General features: G+C 39.0%; 1 protein-coding gene across 1 annotated transcript; it reads left to right on the top strand.

Moving 5' to 3' along the window:
* Positions 1-2,886: 2,886 nt before the first annotated feature.
* SRSF6 (serine and arginine rich splicing factor 6) lies at positions 2,887-7,106 on the top strand. Its single transcript, XM_074292382.1, has 6 exons — positions 2,887-3,212; positions 3,480-3,628; positions 5,069-5,196; positions 5,347-5,555; positions 5,955-6,038; positions 6,137-7,106. The coding sequence occupies exons 1-6, from the start codon at positions 3,106-3,108 to the stop codon at positions 6,483-6,485; spliced, it is 1,026 nt and encodes a 341-aa protein (XP_074148483.1). The 5' UTR covers positions 2,887-3,105; the 3' UTR covers positions 6,486-7,106.
* The last annotated feature ends 6,389 nt before the right edge of the window (positions 7,107-13,495 follow it).

Genomic DNA, 13,495 nt, shown 5'->3' with positions numbered 1-13,495 from the left:
AAGAGATGGACATGACTGAAAAACAACTGAACTAATAACAAATATGTAATGGAGGTAAAGGAAAAAATGTGGGGGGATTGGGGAAAGTGTCCCAAGCAATATATGGAGGAAAGAGACAGCAATTCCTTCCCCATACTAGATTTTAACATTCTTGAGAGCAGGATCTGGGTTACACTGACCTAAATTCTGAGCATTTTAGGACTCTGCCTCCTTGCACAAAGAGGATATTGTGGAGGAGGTAGACTGTGAGTTTGAGGGAAACTTCTTCCACCAAACAACAACAACAACAACAACAAAGCCTTAGAAATCAAAAAAACTGAAAGGGGTTGTCTAAATAGAGACACTCAGGCTTCAAGGACAAGATTTCTATCTTGAACTTACCACTACCTTAGACAATTTTCCCAGGACACCTGTAAGATTAACCACACAGAAAACATCCCACTGAAATAAACTGGACCTATGACAGCTCCTGAGATCCCATGGGTAAGATATTCTACACCCAAGACTAACATATTTTGTCCCAAATCACCTGGCATCCCCTTCCCAATACTTAAAGTAGCATTACTGGATAGGCTCTTGTTCTGTGAAGTTGCTGTCCCTCTGACATCACTCCAATCACATTATGCTGACTTTAAATTTTTCTAGCCTAATTTTAATTCTAAGTTTCTAATTTTAATTTTCTAGCCTTCCTTTATTGATCTCCAGTCCAGGAGACTAAAGTAGGAGGCTCCTCCAGGAGGATCTTAGGTCCTGAATTCCTCAAAAGTTCATATTTTGATGTTTGTTCAACTTAAATAACTGCACCAACTAATAGAGCAAAGAGAGGGAATAAGGAAGAAATCTTTCCCCTATTCTCTGTTCTCATCCTGGAAATAACTCTGAAAACCAATGATGACTATGAAAATATGTTTCAGGCAGGAAATGAACTTTCTAAAGAGTTGGTAGCTCAACTTAAGAGGGGTAATGTTTTATATAAGCTTGAAAAATATATTTAACAACTATTGGACTACTTGCCATCTAAAGGAGGGGTTGGGGGAAGGGAGAAAGATTGGAACACAAGGTTTAGCAAGGGCTAATGTTGAAGAATTGCTTATGTTTTGAAAATAAGCTTTAATTATATATGTATGTATTTTATAATACATAAATTTAAAATATGTATTATATATGTGTATGTATGTATGTGTGGGACACCTGTGCCTCGTAAGGAAGTGGATTCTGTTGATTTGGAAGGTCTCTAAAACAGAAAGCAATCACCAATCTATTTAAAAATGGGAAGGCGTGACTGTTTGTTTGCAGCAGGAGAGGAAGCAGCTACTAGCAGGAAGGAGCCGGAAGGTGCAAGCTGCTGGAGAACACCAGGGCATGGAGAGCAAAGGAACGCCAAGGGAAAAAGCGAAGGGAGCAGAAGTTTGAATAACAGTGTCCAAGAGTTTTCAGGGCTCAAGTGGAAGAGTAGATGGGTTCTGTTGCTCAATAAAACTGGAAGAAAGGCCCTCTGCCGAGAGAAGGAATGTCGTGACCACTTGGGGGATAGCCCCTGTGTCCGGGAGACGGTGAAACAGAAAATAACTGGGGAAGGCTGGGGGATCTCCCTGAGCCCAGATCCGGCCTCAGACACTGCGGAGCTGTGAGACGCTGGGCAAGTCACTTCACATTGTCTGCCTCCGTTTCTTTTTCTGTATATCTGTCAAGAAAACCCCCGAAATGTCCCCAAACCCCACAGAGTTAGGATTGAAAACGACTGAACAACAAAACAGGATTGTGCAACCTGCAGGGGCGAACTGGATTAGATAATTACTAAACCCAGTAAAAACAAACTACGTGGCCTCCTCCAGTCATGCCTTAGCTCCCAGCGACGGGGGAGGGAGACAGCGCGATGCGCTCGGGGGCGGGCACGGGCACGGCACAGGCCCTGTAAAGTCGGGATCGCTTCGTGGTGGGGCCGCTACGATTACAGGAACAGGATTAGGAAAGAAAGTGAGGCCGGCGAACGAGAAATGGCTTCCCAGCGTAAGGAGGGGTGGAGCTGGGCCGCTTCCCGATCCTATCCCTCCCTCAAATTCAGCTTTAAAAGCTCTGACGCCCCACCACCGCCCCTGTTTCCGAGGCCCCATAGGAGATTCCTCAGTGTTTATTGCCGCCAGCAATAGGTAGTACTTCTAGAGCGGTTTTTTAAGGTTTCTGAAGTGCATTTATTAACTCATCTGACCCTCAAAATAACCCTCTGAGGGAGATGTTATTATCCACACTGAACAGAGAAAACCAGGGAACGGAATTTCAGTGACTTGTCCAGGGTCACACGGCTATAGAAGGCCGAATTAGAACTCAGATCGATCTGCCCAAAAACCTAAAGCCGGCAACTCCAGGCCCGCAGGAAAGGCGGTATAAGCCAACCAGATTCCCGAGGGACCAATTGGCACGCACTGCGTCCCTCACTCGGAAGCCCCGGACCAATCCGATGACATCTCGTGCTCAGACCGGGTATGGGTGGGGGAGATACGCCAAGCATGCTAGGACCCGGCGCCAAGGGACCAATACCGAGGCACAGCGCCCTACCCTAGCGGGCCCCTAGCCAATAGGCAGAGAAGACGTTCCCGGCCTCCCCTCATTCGGACCAATCCTAAGGCAAAACAGAGGGGGCGGTTACTTCATCCTGCAGTCACAACAGTTAAAAGGGCTCTGAAAGGCAACCTGGTATATAGCCACATATTCTGGGGCTGCGCGTTGATAGAAGAGTTTGGGGGTGGAGGGAGAATAAAGAGTGCAGGGAGTCTGGAAGCTGCTCGCCGCCAATCGGAGTGGTTTAGTGCAGAGAGCGCGAGTTCTGCGCATGCGTACGGCCTCCCGCACCTGCGCGGTGACGTAGGGAAGCGTGCCGGGAAGCCCCACCCCGCTCCGCCCTTATAGCCACGGCCTCAAAGCGCGCGCGCCATTGTGTGGCTGGGATTCGGCCGCCGTTGTTCCTTCGTCCTCTGTTCGTGTTCTCTTATTTTCCTTTTCTTTCCTTTTCTCCCCTTCTGTCTTCCCTTTTCTCTTCCTACCTTCCTAACCACCTCACCCCTGTGACCGCCTCCTTTTCCCCCCTTCCCCCGCCCACCAGCGGAAATGCCGCGCGTCTACATTGGGCGCCTCAGCTACCATGTCCGCGAGAAAGACATCCAGCGTTTTTTCAGTGGCTACGGGCGCCTGCTGGAAGTCGACCTGAAAAACGGGTGAGCGCGCGGCCTGGGTACCCTGGCTCTCGCGGTGTCTCTTGGGGTGAGGTGGGGCGGAGTGTATGTGTATGGGGGGGTGAAAATAAGCGTCCGCGCCGCCGCGTGGCGGAGCTCGCTCTCAAAATGGCGGCGGCCCGACTGACAGGGGGCGGGGGAGGCCGGGGGGCGGGGCTGCACGTGCACGCTAAGGGAGGGGGGGCCCTGTGGCCCGTCGCCTGAGGCCTGATTGCCTCCGGGCGTGCCGCCCTTTTCCCTTTGGTCCAGGTACGGTTTTGTGGAGTTCGAGGACTCCCGCGACGCTGACGATGCCGTTTACGAGCTGAATGGCAAGGACTTATGCGGAGAGCGAGTGATCGTGGAGCACGCCCGGGGCCCCCGCCGGGACCGCGACGGCTATAGCTACGGCAGCCGCAGTGAGTCCAGTTCCGCGCGTGCCGCGACGCCTTAGGGAAAGGAGGGCGAGGAAAGGCTGGGGGCGGGCTGGCAGGCAGGCAGTGAGGGTCAGGCAGACTTCGGTGGCTCCCCCTGGCGGGGAGGGGAGGCGGGACGGGGATTCAGCACAAAGGAGCCAGGCGCTCTTAGTCATCCGGGCCTAGGGCAGGTGTGCTGTGCAGGGGTGGTAAGGGCAGTGGGAGAGGGGAGACGAAAAATTGCCTTGGTTTTCGGGGCTAGCCTAGGGCACCGATGTCCTAGCTCTTGCACTGAGGAAAACTCCATATTGAGGAGCCTCGGGCTGATTGTCAATCCAGGGAGGGGTGGGGGGGTTTCCAGAAGAACGAGTGTATAACAGAAGCGTTCCTCTGCGTTTTGCCTTTTGGTAATTTGTAAGAGCTCAGCGGAGCTAGAAAAGCACCACTGGCACCAATTCTGAGGCAGGGGGTGTTAAAACCGTTAGAGGGGCACTCCCTGAATTTCATTAGATGAAAATATCTATAGGCAGATGCCTTTTCTGAGAATCCTAGTGGGGGGGTGGGAGGAGGGGAATAATGTTGGGCAGGCTTTGAGACTTCTCCAATTGACAGTAAATAAGTAGCTTCTCTAGAAACAATTTAATATTGCATTAGTTTATTCAGACCGGGAATTTTAGAGCTAGTGTCGTGCTGTAATTGAGGTGTGGTTGGGGCATGTTTATGGGGGGGGGGTGGTAGTTATTTACTACTTAATGAAAATGTTATATGTTGAAATTGTTGCATGTTGAATTCAAACTTTTTAACAAGTCCTTGATGTTTCAATTTGAAAGTGACCAATGGGGCTGAGGCTGTGTCCACTGAGGCTAAGATGACTGCCTTTCCTGATTGGCCTTGGCTTTTCCATACATTGTGTGACCCTTGCCCTATGACCCTTTGGCTGACCTTACCGGAAGCCATGACGACAGCAGCCTTTTGCCATTAGACGCAGGGTGATGGTGAGGATTCCAAGGGTTAGACAAAACTGGTTAATCTGAACTAGGTGACTGTTACCTTGCGTGTTTTGTGGCCAAACCACCACCAAAAACCTCACACTGTGATGTAAGTACTTAGTGTAACTAGTAAACATTTTTGTAAAATGTAGAAATGCATGTAATCAGTTAAGTTTTATATTTTACAATGTTCTGTAAAATAAAACTTAGCGAGGTAAATTGAATAAAGGAGCAGTCACTTTCTAACAGATTGTAGGAGAAATTTAGTAGGATTTTAGTATATTTGACTTGCCCTTAATATAATGTATGGCAAATCACATATGTGTTGGAGGTTTAGCAAGATTAAAAGCAAAGTCCTACTCCAGTAAATAAATTACTTTGTTTGTACTAACTTTCAAAACATTTTTTGCTCCTAGCATTATGAAACACCTAACTATTTATTTATGTGATAAAGGTGGTGGAGGAGGAGGATACAGCAGTCGAAGAGCCACTGGCAGAGATAAATATGGACCACCTGTTCGAACAGAATACAGACTGATAGTAGAAAATCTTTCTAGTCGTTGCAGTTGGCAGGATTTAAAGGCATGTATATTTGTTATTAAAGTATTCCTATTAATATATTTTAGAAAGAAAATTTTCTGGTAAAATTTATTTGGAATAAATAATTGCTTTAAAATTTAAACAGTTGTATAGTAGGTTATAGAAACTTTAACTAAACTTTTTGCTTCATAGGATTTCATGAGACAAGCTGGAGAAGTAACATATGCAGATGCTCACAAAGAACGCACAAATGAAGGTGTAATTGAATTTCGTTCCTATTCTGACATGAAACGTGCTTTAGATAAATTGGATGGCACAGAAATCAATGGCAGAAATATAAGGCTCATTGAAGATAAGCCACGGACAAGCCATAGGAGATCCTATTCTGGAAGTAGATCTAGGTAATTTAAACCATTAGTTACCATTAAACCAACTTTCATGTACTATTATAAAAAGGTACACTGGTTTTGGGAGTTAGAACTAAGGTCCTTAGTCTATGCCCTCTTAACATGGAAGAAATTGCCTAAAATTTTAGGCAATTTGCTTTAGATATCATGTAATGGGTAGTTACCATCCCTAGATTTACAGCATTGACTATTGATAGTGAAATTATGCATTTAAGTTTTTCTTTGGGGTTAATCCTCAACATAGGTTCAATACCAATTAAATAAAATCTTAAGTGGGGTGTTTCATTGTATGAATAAATAGAAAAGCATTGATTTTATTGCCTACTGGATGCAAATGCATGTGATGGTAGTACAAAGAGAAAAAACAGTACACTCTTTGTTTTTTACTTGTAGATCCCGATCTAGGCGTAGATCTCGAAGTAGGAGTCGAAGAAGCAGCCGGAGTAGATCCCGTAGTGCCTCCAAAAGTCGCTCAAGGTAGAGGGTGTTTTTTATTGTTTGGTTGATTGTTTGAAGTTTGTTCATTTAAGATATGGTCATAAGATCATGTGCATGATAATTTGTTTCTTTTCAAGATCCAAATCTAGGTCTCGAAGCAAAGATCGTTCACGTTCCCGATCTAAAGGCAGGAAATCTAGATCAAAGAGCAAGTCTAAGGCCAAGTCTGATAGAGGCTCTCGATCTCGTAGCAGATCCAAGGCAAAGTCAGAGAAGTCACATAGTAGATCCAGGTCTCCATCTCCCAAAGAAAATGGAAAAGGAGAAACAAAGTCAAAGTCAAGATCAAGAAGCCAGTCTCACTCCAATTCACCACAACCTCCACCACCATCAAAGGCTCGTTCTGAGTCTCCTCCAGTCAAAAGGGCTACATCAGTATCTCACTCTAGATCTCGGTCACGATCGAGATCTAGTTCAAGAGATTAAAAGTCCAGAACTCCTTTGCACACTTATGGAACACTTTCTTACTTGCCAGGCAATTATTCTGTGATGTTAGTACTTCCGGTGTTGGCCTCTTCTCAGGAGAAAGCCTGAACATAGGGGCATAAAGGTTTGATTTGGAAGCAAAATTAATGGGGAAGAAATAAGGCTCTAGAGAAATGGTGACACAAAACAAGCAAAGACCCCCTTTTGTAGAAATTAAGCTCTTTGATTTTATAGTATTTCAGCAGTAATAACTTTTGTAGAGATTAGGCTTACTTTTGATTTTTAGCATTTCAGCAGGATCTGCTGTTGAATGAAGTTTTCTTTTAAAGTATTAAACTCTCAAAGAAAGGCTTTAAACTTTTAAAGCTTTGGAGAGGACTCAGTTATTGGTTTAATTTTTTTGGTTTATTTTTTTTTTTTTAATTATGTTCAAGTTTAAAATAATCCTGAGTTGTATTAAAGGTTTGCTACCAAGGAAATGAAAGCCACAGGTCAATATTAAATGGCTTTTGAGCAGTTTTGTCTCATATCTATTTTTTTTTTTTTAAATACGAACTGTGTTGTGTATGGTTAAGTGTAAAATTAGGCAAACCTCAAATCAGCAATAAATTCAATTTGGTATACCATTGTATTTCCATGTTATTAATTAAAACTTGCTAAAGTAAGTCTTCCCACCACCCCTGCTTTTTTCTCCTTCCCCCATATTAGAAACAAAAGGTCTTTGTAGGTAGGCTTGCATGATGCAGGAAATGTGGTAAAGATGGAAGTGTTCTAACTTGAGGTTTGCTAGTGCCCTGGGTAAATGATATTCCAAATATTTTTAGGTAATTGTCTTAATTACCACCATTTTCTGGTAGTGGTTAGTGTCATAAACATCTTAATAGTTGCAGGATTTGCAACTTGAACTATTCAAAAGCAGCAGCTATTCCTTAGTCTTCCACCATATTTGGAATTAGAAGTATGAACATTAGGTTATCTTTCTGAAGTTAACAATTACTTTTGTAAAACTGGAATTGGAAAGTCAATCCAATTGAGTAATTTGGAGGATAGGGATTTAGATTTATTGTTAACCTTAAAATAGGGATTCCTAGATGGGGAAACTTCAACTACTGCTATTGGTAGGCCACTTAGTATTAAACAATTCCCCCTTCAACACAAAGGTTAAGTGACAATATTTGGGGTTATTTAGCCAGGTCTTCCTGTCTAAAAAAAGTTGGCTTTCTCTGCTTAGCCATACTGCCTCTAATTCTATTAAAAAGTAAAATCCTAGTCCTTTAGTTAAGAAAATTTAATAATGTGCAATTAGAATTTCCTTGTAAATTTTATACAATGTGTTTTTTTTTAAATCAGTGGTAATTCCAAACCTTTTTTTTCCTCATAAACTTTTAAATTTAATTCCTAGTAATGGGAAACTTGAATTCATATTCATGATAACTACATTTAGATTAATATAGAATATATACATGTATGATCAACATCTTACATGGTTGTAAAGTACTTGACTTGCTGATACAAAGACAAAAAATTTGGGAGTTAGCCAGATGTTTGTCAACTTAGTGAAGATGAATTAGTCATTTCCAGGATGCTTACATTTAAAGTTTTTATTACCTTAACACTTACAACTGAGACCTTCCTCGGCTGTGTTCATAAAGCATAATATTTATCTCAGTGGCATAGAAAAAGGTTATTCATAGAACAAAAGTCTGCAGTAGTATGATGAATGAAGTCTTAAATGTTAGGATTATAGTTTATATTTTAATGAGTTCATTGTTAAAATTTATACAAAGTAAAATAGGAATAACCAAATAAGGGTAGTAGAAAGATCCAATATTCTAGCTCTCTTGCTAACAAGATATGCAGTTGGGGCAGTTCTTTTTTACTTCTAGTTGTTTGATAAGTCTCAAATCTAAAAATCCCAAAATTTTTATCTCATTGGAATAATTTAGATGTTGAAAGACCTGACGATTGCCTCAAAATTTAAATTAGAAAAATGAGGTGGACAGAGACTAGGAGTAGGACTGGTCCAGTTTATCTAAAGGTGCAAATATATTTAGAAGTTGGGCTTTTAAAAACTAATTTTAGGATTCATGTCTTCAAGGAACTCTGTATTCTGAAGTATAGAGATTGTTATAGAAGTTGTTTAAATTGCTGCCAAAACACAAGAGGCAAAAATACTGGTGTTTTGCCTTGTGATAACTAGGTTTTCCTTGTTAAGTTATAAAAAATGAGCTGCTTGTTTGGTTAATTTTTTTATATGTTTACTATAATAGGATGTCCTTTATTTGTAGAAGAGCCTAGGGTATTGTAAGATTAGAGAGTAGTTAATAACAGTCTGCTATTTTTATTAATACTAGTGACCACAAGGAAATGGTTGAGTGTACTATCTCTTGGGCACTAAGCTAAAATAAAAACCATAAAATAGCTCACCTTTGGCCTTTGTGGATTCATTTTTGGAGGAACTTGGCTAGAGTTTTTTTTGTTTTTTTTTTTCTTTTTAAGAGTAGTTTTGGGGGAGGGGGGTTGATTGGCTTTTCAAAATTTCCAAGGCAGGGTGGTCCTTCACTGGGGCTTTACTCTTTAAAAAGTTATGCTACAGTATATAGCAATATTAGCATGTTTGGACATTGTTGACTACTGCCTTGGCTATATAGATAATTGTTTAGCTGTATTATTAAATAAAAATTTTTCAGTAACTACAAAGCGTACTGCATTTATTGAATTTGCCTCATCACATAAACTTGTTTAATGGTTCTGGTTAGGTTAGTTTTTGTTTGTAGCATGTGAAATATTTCACAAATACAGTAGGTTAATTTCCTCCAGAAATAATTGTGATACATCAGTCTTTCAAACTGCATGCCAGTTCAACCTGAACAGAGTATTTAGAAGCCTGATAAATCTTAAATGTCAATTAAAAGGGGCAGAATTTCCTGATGGTCTACTGAAAGGGAATAAACATTTTCTTACTTATTTGCAAAATGCTTACTAGAAATAATGAAATGGAGAAACTGAGACATAGGATCCTGTTTCCCATTTTGCTCAAGTCATTAGTATATATTTGCCAGTCCTCTGAAGAACCTATACTGTTTTCCCCATCTGACTAATCTATCAACTCTTAATTTATTGACAAAGTAAAGGAATTTGGACTAATTCGGAGGTATTAATCAGTCTATTGAAAAGCTCCCAAATGCAGCTGGGAACTATATTAAAATGTAATGGACATATTTAACAGTAAAAATACAACAGAATATAATGTTAATATGTTTTCCAAATCGTTTGTGGTCAACAGCAATCCTTTTTCTATAGTTTAGTTGCCACCATTTCTGCTAGATACCGTAACTGGACAAGTTCATTTAAAATCAGAAGATCCTTCCAATTCTACCACGGTTTTTAAAATTATAATTAATGCTAAAGTAGCTAAAAGGAGAGAAGGGCAAACTATGGCATTTCATTTCCCTGTAGAAATTTGCACAAAATAACCAAATGATTCCAGTTGTCTATGGTAGCCTAGTTTTTGAGTGGTAATTACACTGATTTTGAGCTACTTAAGTACAGTATAAAAACTGCTATCCTATTAATATAATTCAGTTGTGCAAGACTGATCCTAGTTGAGGCTTTTTTGGCAATGATACTAGAGTGATTTGCCATTTTCTTTTCCAGGTAATTTTACAGGTGAGGAAATAGAGGCAAACAAGAGTATCTTTCCCAGTATCAAACAACTTAGTATCTGAAGCCATATTTTAACTTGGGAAGTTGATTTTTCCTAACTCCAGCATATTACTGTACTACCTAGCTACTCTAAATAACTTATTTGACTATAGTAAATAAGGTTGTCCTATTATACTTTTCATTAATATATCCCATTATATATGTGAAAGGAATAGAAGGATTCTATGAGAAAATTGGAGTGGATTAGCTTCAAAAAGGCAAAGTAATTTGATTTGCCCAATATCAAAAATTACAAGATAGAAACCAGGTTAGATCTTAAAAGAGCTTATTCAGTCTTTAGTGTATCAGTAAACAAGATGTTGAGTAGCTGATTTTTTTGTTTTGAGAAGAAATTGTCTTTTGTAGCACTTTTGCTCCATGAGAGGTAAAAAGCCAACCACATATCTAAGAGTCTGTTCCAAGACATTATTGAGACTAGGAGAACCTGTGTCTTTTATACCCGCTCTCTTCTAGGATCTAGATGGTGGTTCTTCCCTCCACATTTAGTGGAGGAATAGTGAGAACCCAACCAAATCTCAATTCAGCTCCTTTACTACTTCTGTCCTAAGACTCCAAATGCATGATTGGTAACCAACATATTTGAAATTGTTAATATGTTTCATACTGTAAGTCCCATTATTGGGCATTCTACGTGTCCGTGTTGAAAAGAAATATTTAGAGCTGAAAGTAACTTTTAGAGATTACTGAGTCCAAACTATGTACAATATATTCCTATCTTTGTCTAAATTTATGGTAAGCAAGCTGTTCAAATGCATCCTTTTAACAATATGACTATATATTTTTTCTGTTTCACCCTACAGAGCTGTTAAGTTCCTTAATTTTCAGACTTTTTGTATTGGAAAAAGAATTATTCAATTAGTAGATTATGCCAAATAAGATAATTCCAATAAAGTCAAGTTCAGTTACACAGAATTTTGCATATATGAATATTTGAACAAGTAGGAAATAGATTTTCCCTAAATCCCATAGACTTCCAATTATTTAAAATTATTTTTCTAACAAGCACTTATTTTCTCTCTCCCACTTCTTAATTTTCAACATTCATTATAAGATTTTAAGTTTCAAATTTTCTTCCTCCGTCCTTCCTTTTCCCCCTCTCTCCAAGACAGCAAACAATCTGATAATAGGTTATGCGGTAATGTAAAACATTTTCATATAGTCATGTTGTAAAAGAAGAAATAGAACAAAAATAATCCACTCCCCCCCCCAAAAAAAAGTGAAAATAGTCTGACTCAATCTGCATTAAGACTCCATAATTTCTTTCTCTGGCTGTGCACAGTATATTCCATCATGAAACTTTTGAAATTGTATTACTGAGAAAAGCTAAGATATTTGTAGTTGATCACTGCTCAATGTTGCTATTACTATGTATAGTGTTTTCCTGGTTCTGTTCACACAGCATCAATTCATGTAAGGATTTTCTGAAATCCTCCTCATTTTTTTACTACAGAGTCATATTCTATTACATTCATATACCACAACTTATTCAGTCATTCTCCAATTGATGAACGCCCCCTCAATTTCCAGTCCTTGTCATCATTTTTAAAAAAAAATGCTTTAAGTATGTTCCCCTTTTTTCTGATCATATCCCAAAGACTTAGGTATTGGTGGTATTAGTGGAACAAAGATATGCATAGATTGATTGCCTTTTGGTCATGGTTCCAGATTGCTCTCCAGAATGGTTGGATCTATTCACAATTCCACCAACAATGCATTAGTGTCCCCAATTTTCCCACATCATCTCCAACATTTGTCATTTACCTTTTCTGTCATATTAGCCAATCTGACAGGTGTGGAGTGGTACTTAGAGTTGTTTTAATTTGGGTTTCTCATTTTTTTTTCACATGACTATAGATAGCTTTGATTTCTTCATTTGAAAACTGCCAGTTCCTTTGATCATTTATCAACTGGGGAATGACTTCTACCTGAGTTTTCTATGTATTTGAATTGTAAAAACTTTCCCAGATTTTGCCTTTCTTCTAATCTTGGTTGAATTGATTTTATTTATGCAAAAACTTTTAAAGTTAATATAATCAAAATTGTCCATTTTGCATTTCATGATTCTCTCCATCTTGTTTGATCATAAATTCTTTCCTTTTCTATAGATCTAACAGATAAACTGTTCCTTGTTCTAATTTGTTTATCACTGTTTATGCCAAAGTTGTCTACAATATTATTCTGCTCACTTCATCCTACATCAATTCATATAGCTAATTCCATATTTCTCTAGAACTGTCCCTTTCCTCATTTCTTTCATCACAAAGATTATTAATTATATTATATTATATATTATATATATATATTAATTATATAATTATATTAATATAATATTATATTAATTATATTATTATATATATTATATTAATACACCATAATTTGTGTAGCCATTCCCCAATTGATGAACATCCCTTTGATTTCTAGTTATTTGCCATCACAAAGAGTTACTATAAGCATCTTTTAATATATGGATTCTTTGCTTCTTTTCTTATTCACTTTGGGATATAGGCCTAACAGTAATATCAGTGGATAAAAGGGTTTGCACAGTTTAGTAACTTTCACAGAATACTTCCAAATTGATTTCAAGAATAACTGGACTGTCCATGAACTCATATAAAGTGTACAAAGTAATAGCAATGTTGTGGGATGATCAGCTATAAATGACTTTAATATTTTAAGGAATACAGTGATCCAAGACTACATTGAAAGACTTAATAATATCCATACTCAATGATTGTGTCAGAATCTAGATTGAAGCATACTTTTAAAAAATTTTATTTTTCAGTGGGGGGTGTTGGGGGAAATCTCATGTTTTCTTTTGCAGCATGATTTTTAAAGTTATATATATATGTACATATGTACATGCATATTTTAGGTTATACATGTACATTCACTTTTTACATATTTCCATATGAGTCATGTTGGAAGAGTAAAATCAGAACAAAAAAAAAAAAACACAAGGAAAAAAGAGGTGAAAATTATGCATTCAGTCTCTATAATTATCTCTCTGGATGCAGATGGCATTTTCCATCCAAAGTTTATTGGAAGTCCAAAGGATTATCAAACTGTGCATACCCTCTGATCCCGCAGTGTCTCTACTGGGTCTGCATCCCAAAGAGATTTTAAAGAAGGGAAAGGGGACCCACAAAATGTTTGTGGCAGCCTTCTTTGTAGTGGCAAGAAACTGGAAACTGAGTGGATTCTCTCAACTGGAGAATGGCTGAAAAAGTTATAGTAAATGAATGTTATGGAATATTATTGTTCAGTAAGAAACGACCAGCAGGATG

The sequence above is a fragment of the Sminthopsis crassicaudata genome, chromosome 2, assembly GCF_048593235.1.
Source record: "Sminthopsis crassicaudata isolate SCR6 chromosome 2, ASM4859323v1, whole genome shotgun sequence".
NCBI lineage: Eukaryota > Metazoa > Chordata > Mammalia > Dasyuromorphia > Dasyuridae > Sminthopsis > Sminthopsis crassicaudata.
This window is presented reverse-complemented; position numbering and strand designations above follow the sequence as displayed.

Excerpts from the sequence above, each read along its gene's own strand:
- SRSF6 (XM_074292382.1), top strand. The coding sequence starts at position 3,106 with ATGCCGCGCGTCTACATTGGGCGCCTCAGCTACCATGTCCGCGAGAAA. Across the intron at positions 3,629-5,068 it reads CTATAGCTACGGCAGCCGCA|GTGGTGGAGGAGGAGGATAC; the intron begins GTGAGTCCAGTT and ends TATGTGATAAAG. Across the intron at positions 5,556-5,954 it reads TATTCTGGAAGTAGATCTAG|ATCCCGATCTAGGCGTAGAT; the intron begins GTAATTTAAACC and ends TTTTACTTGTAG.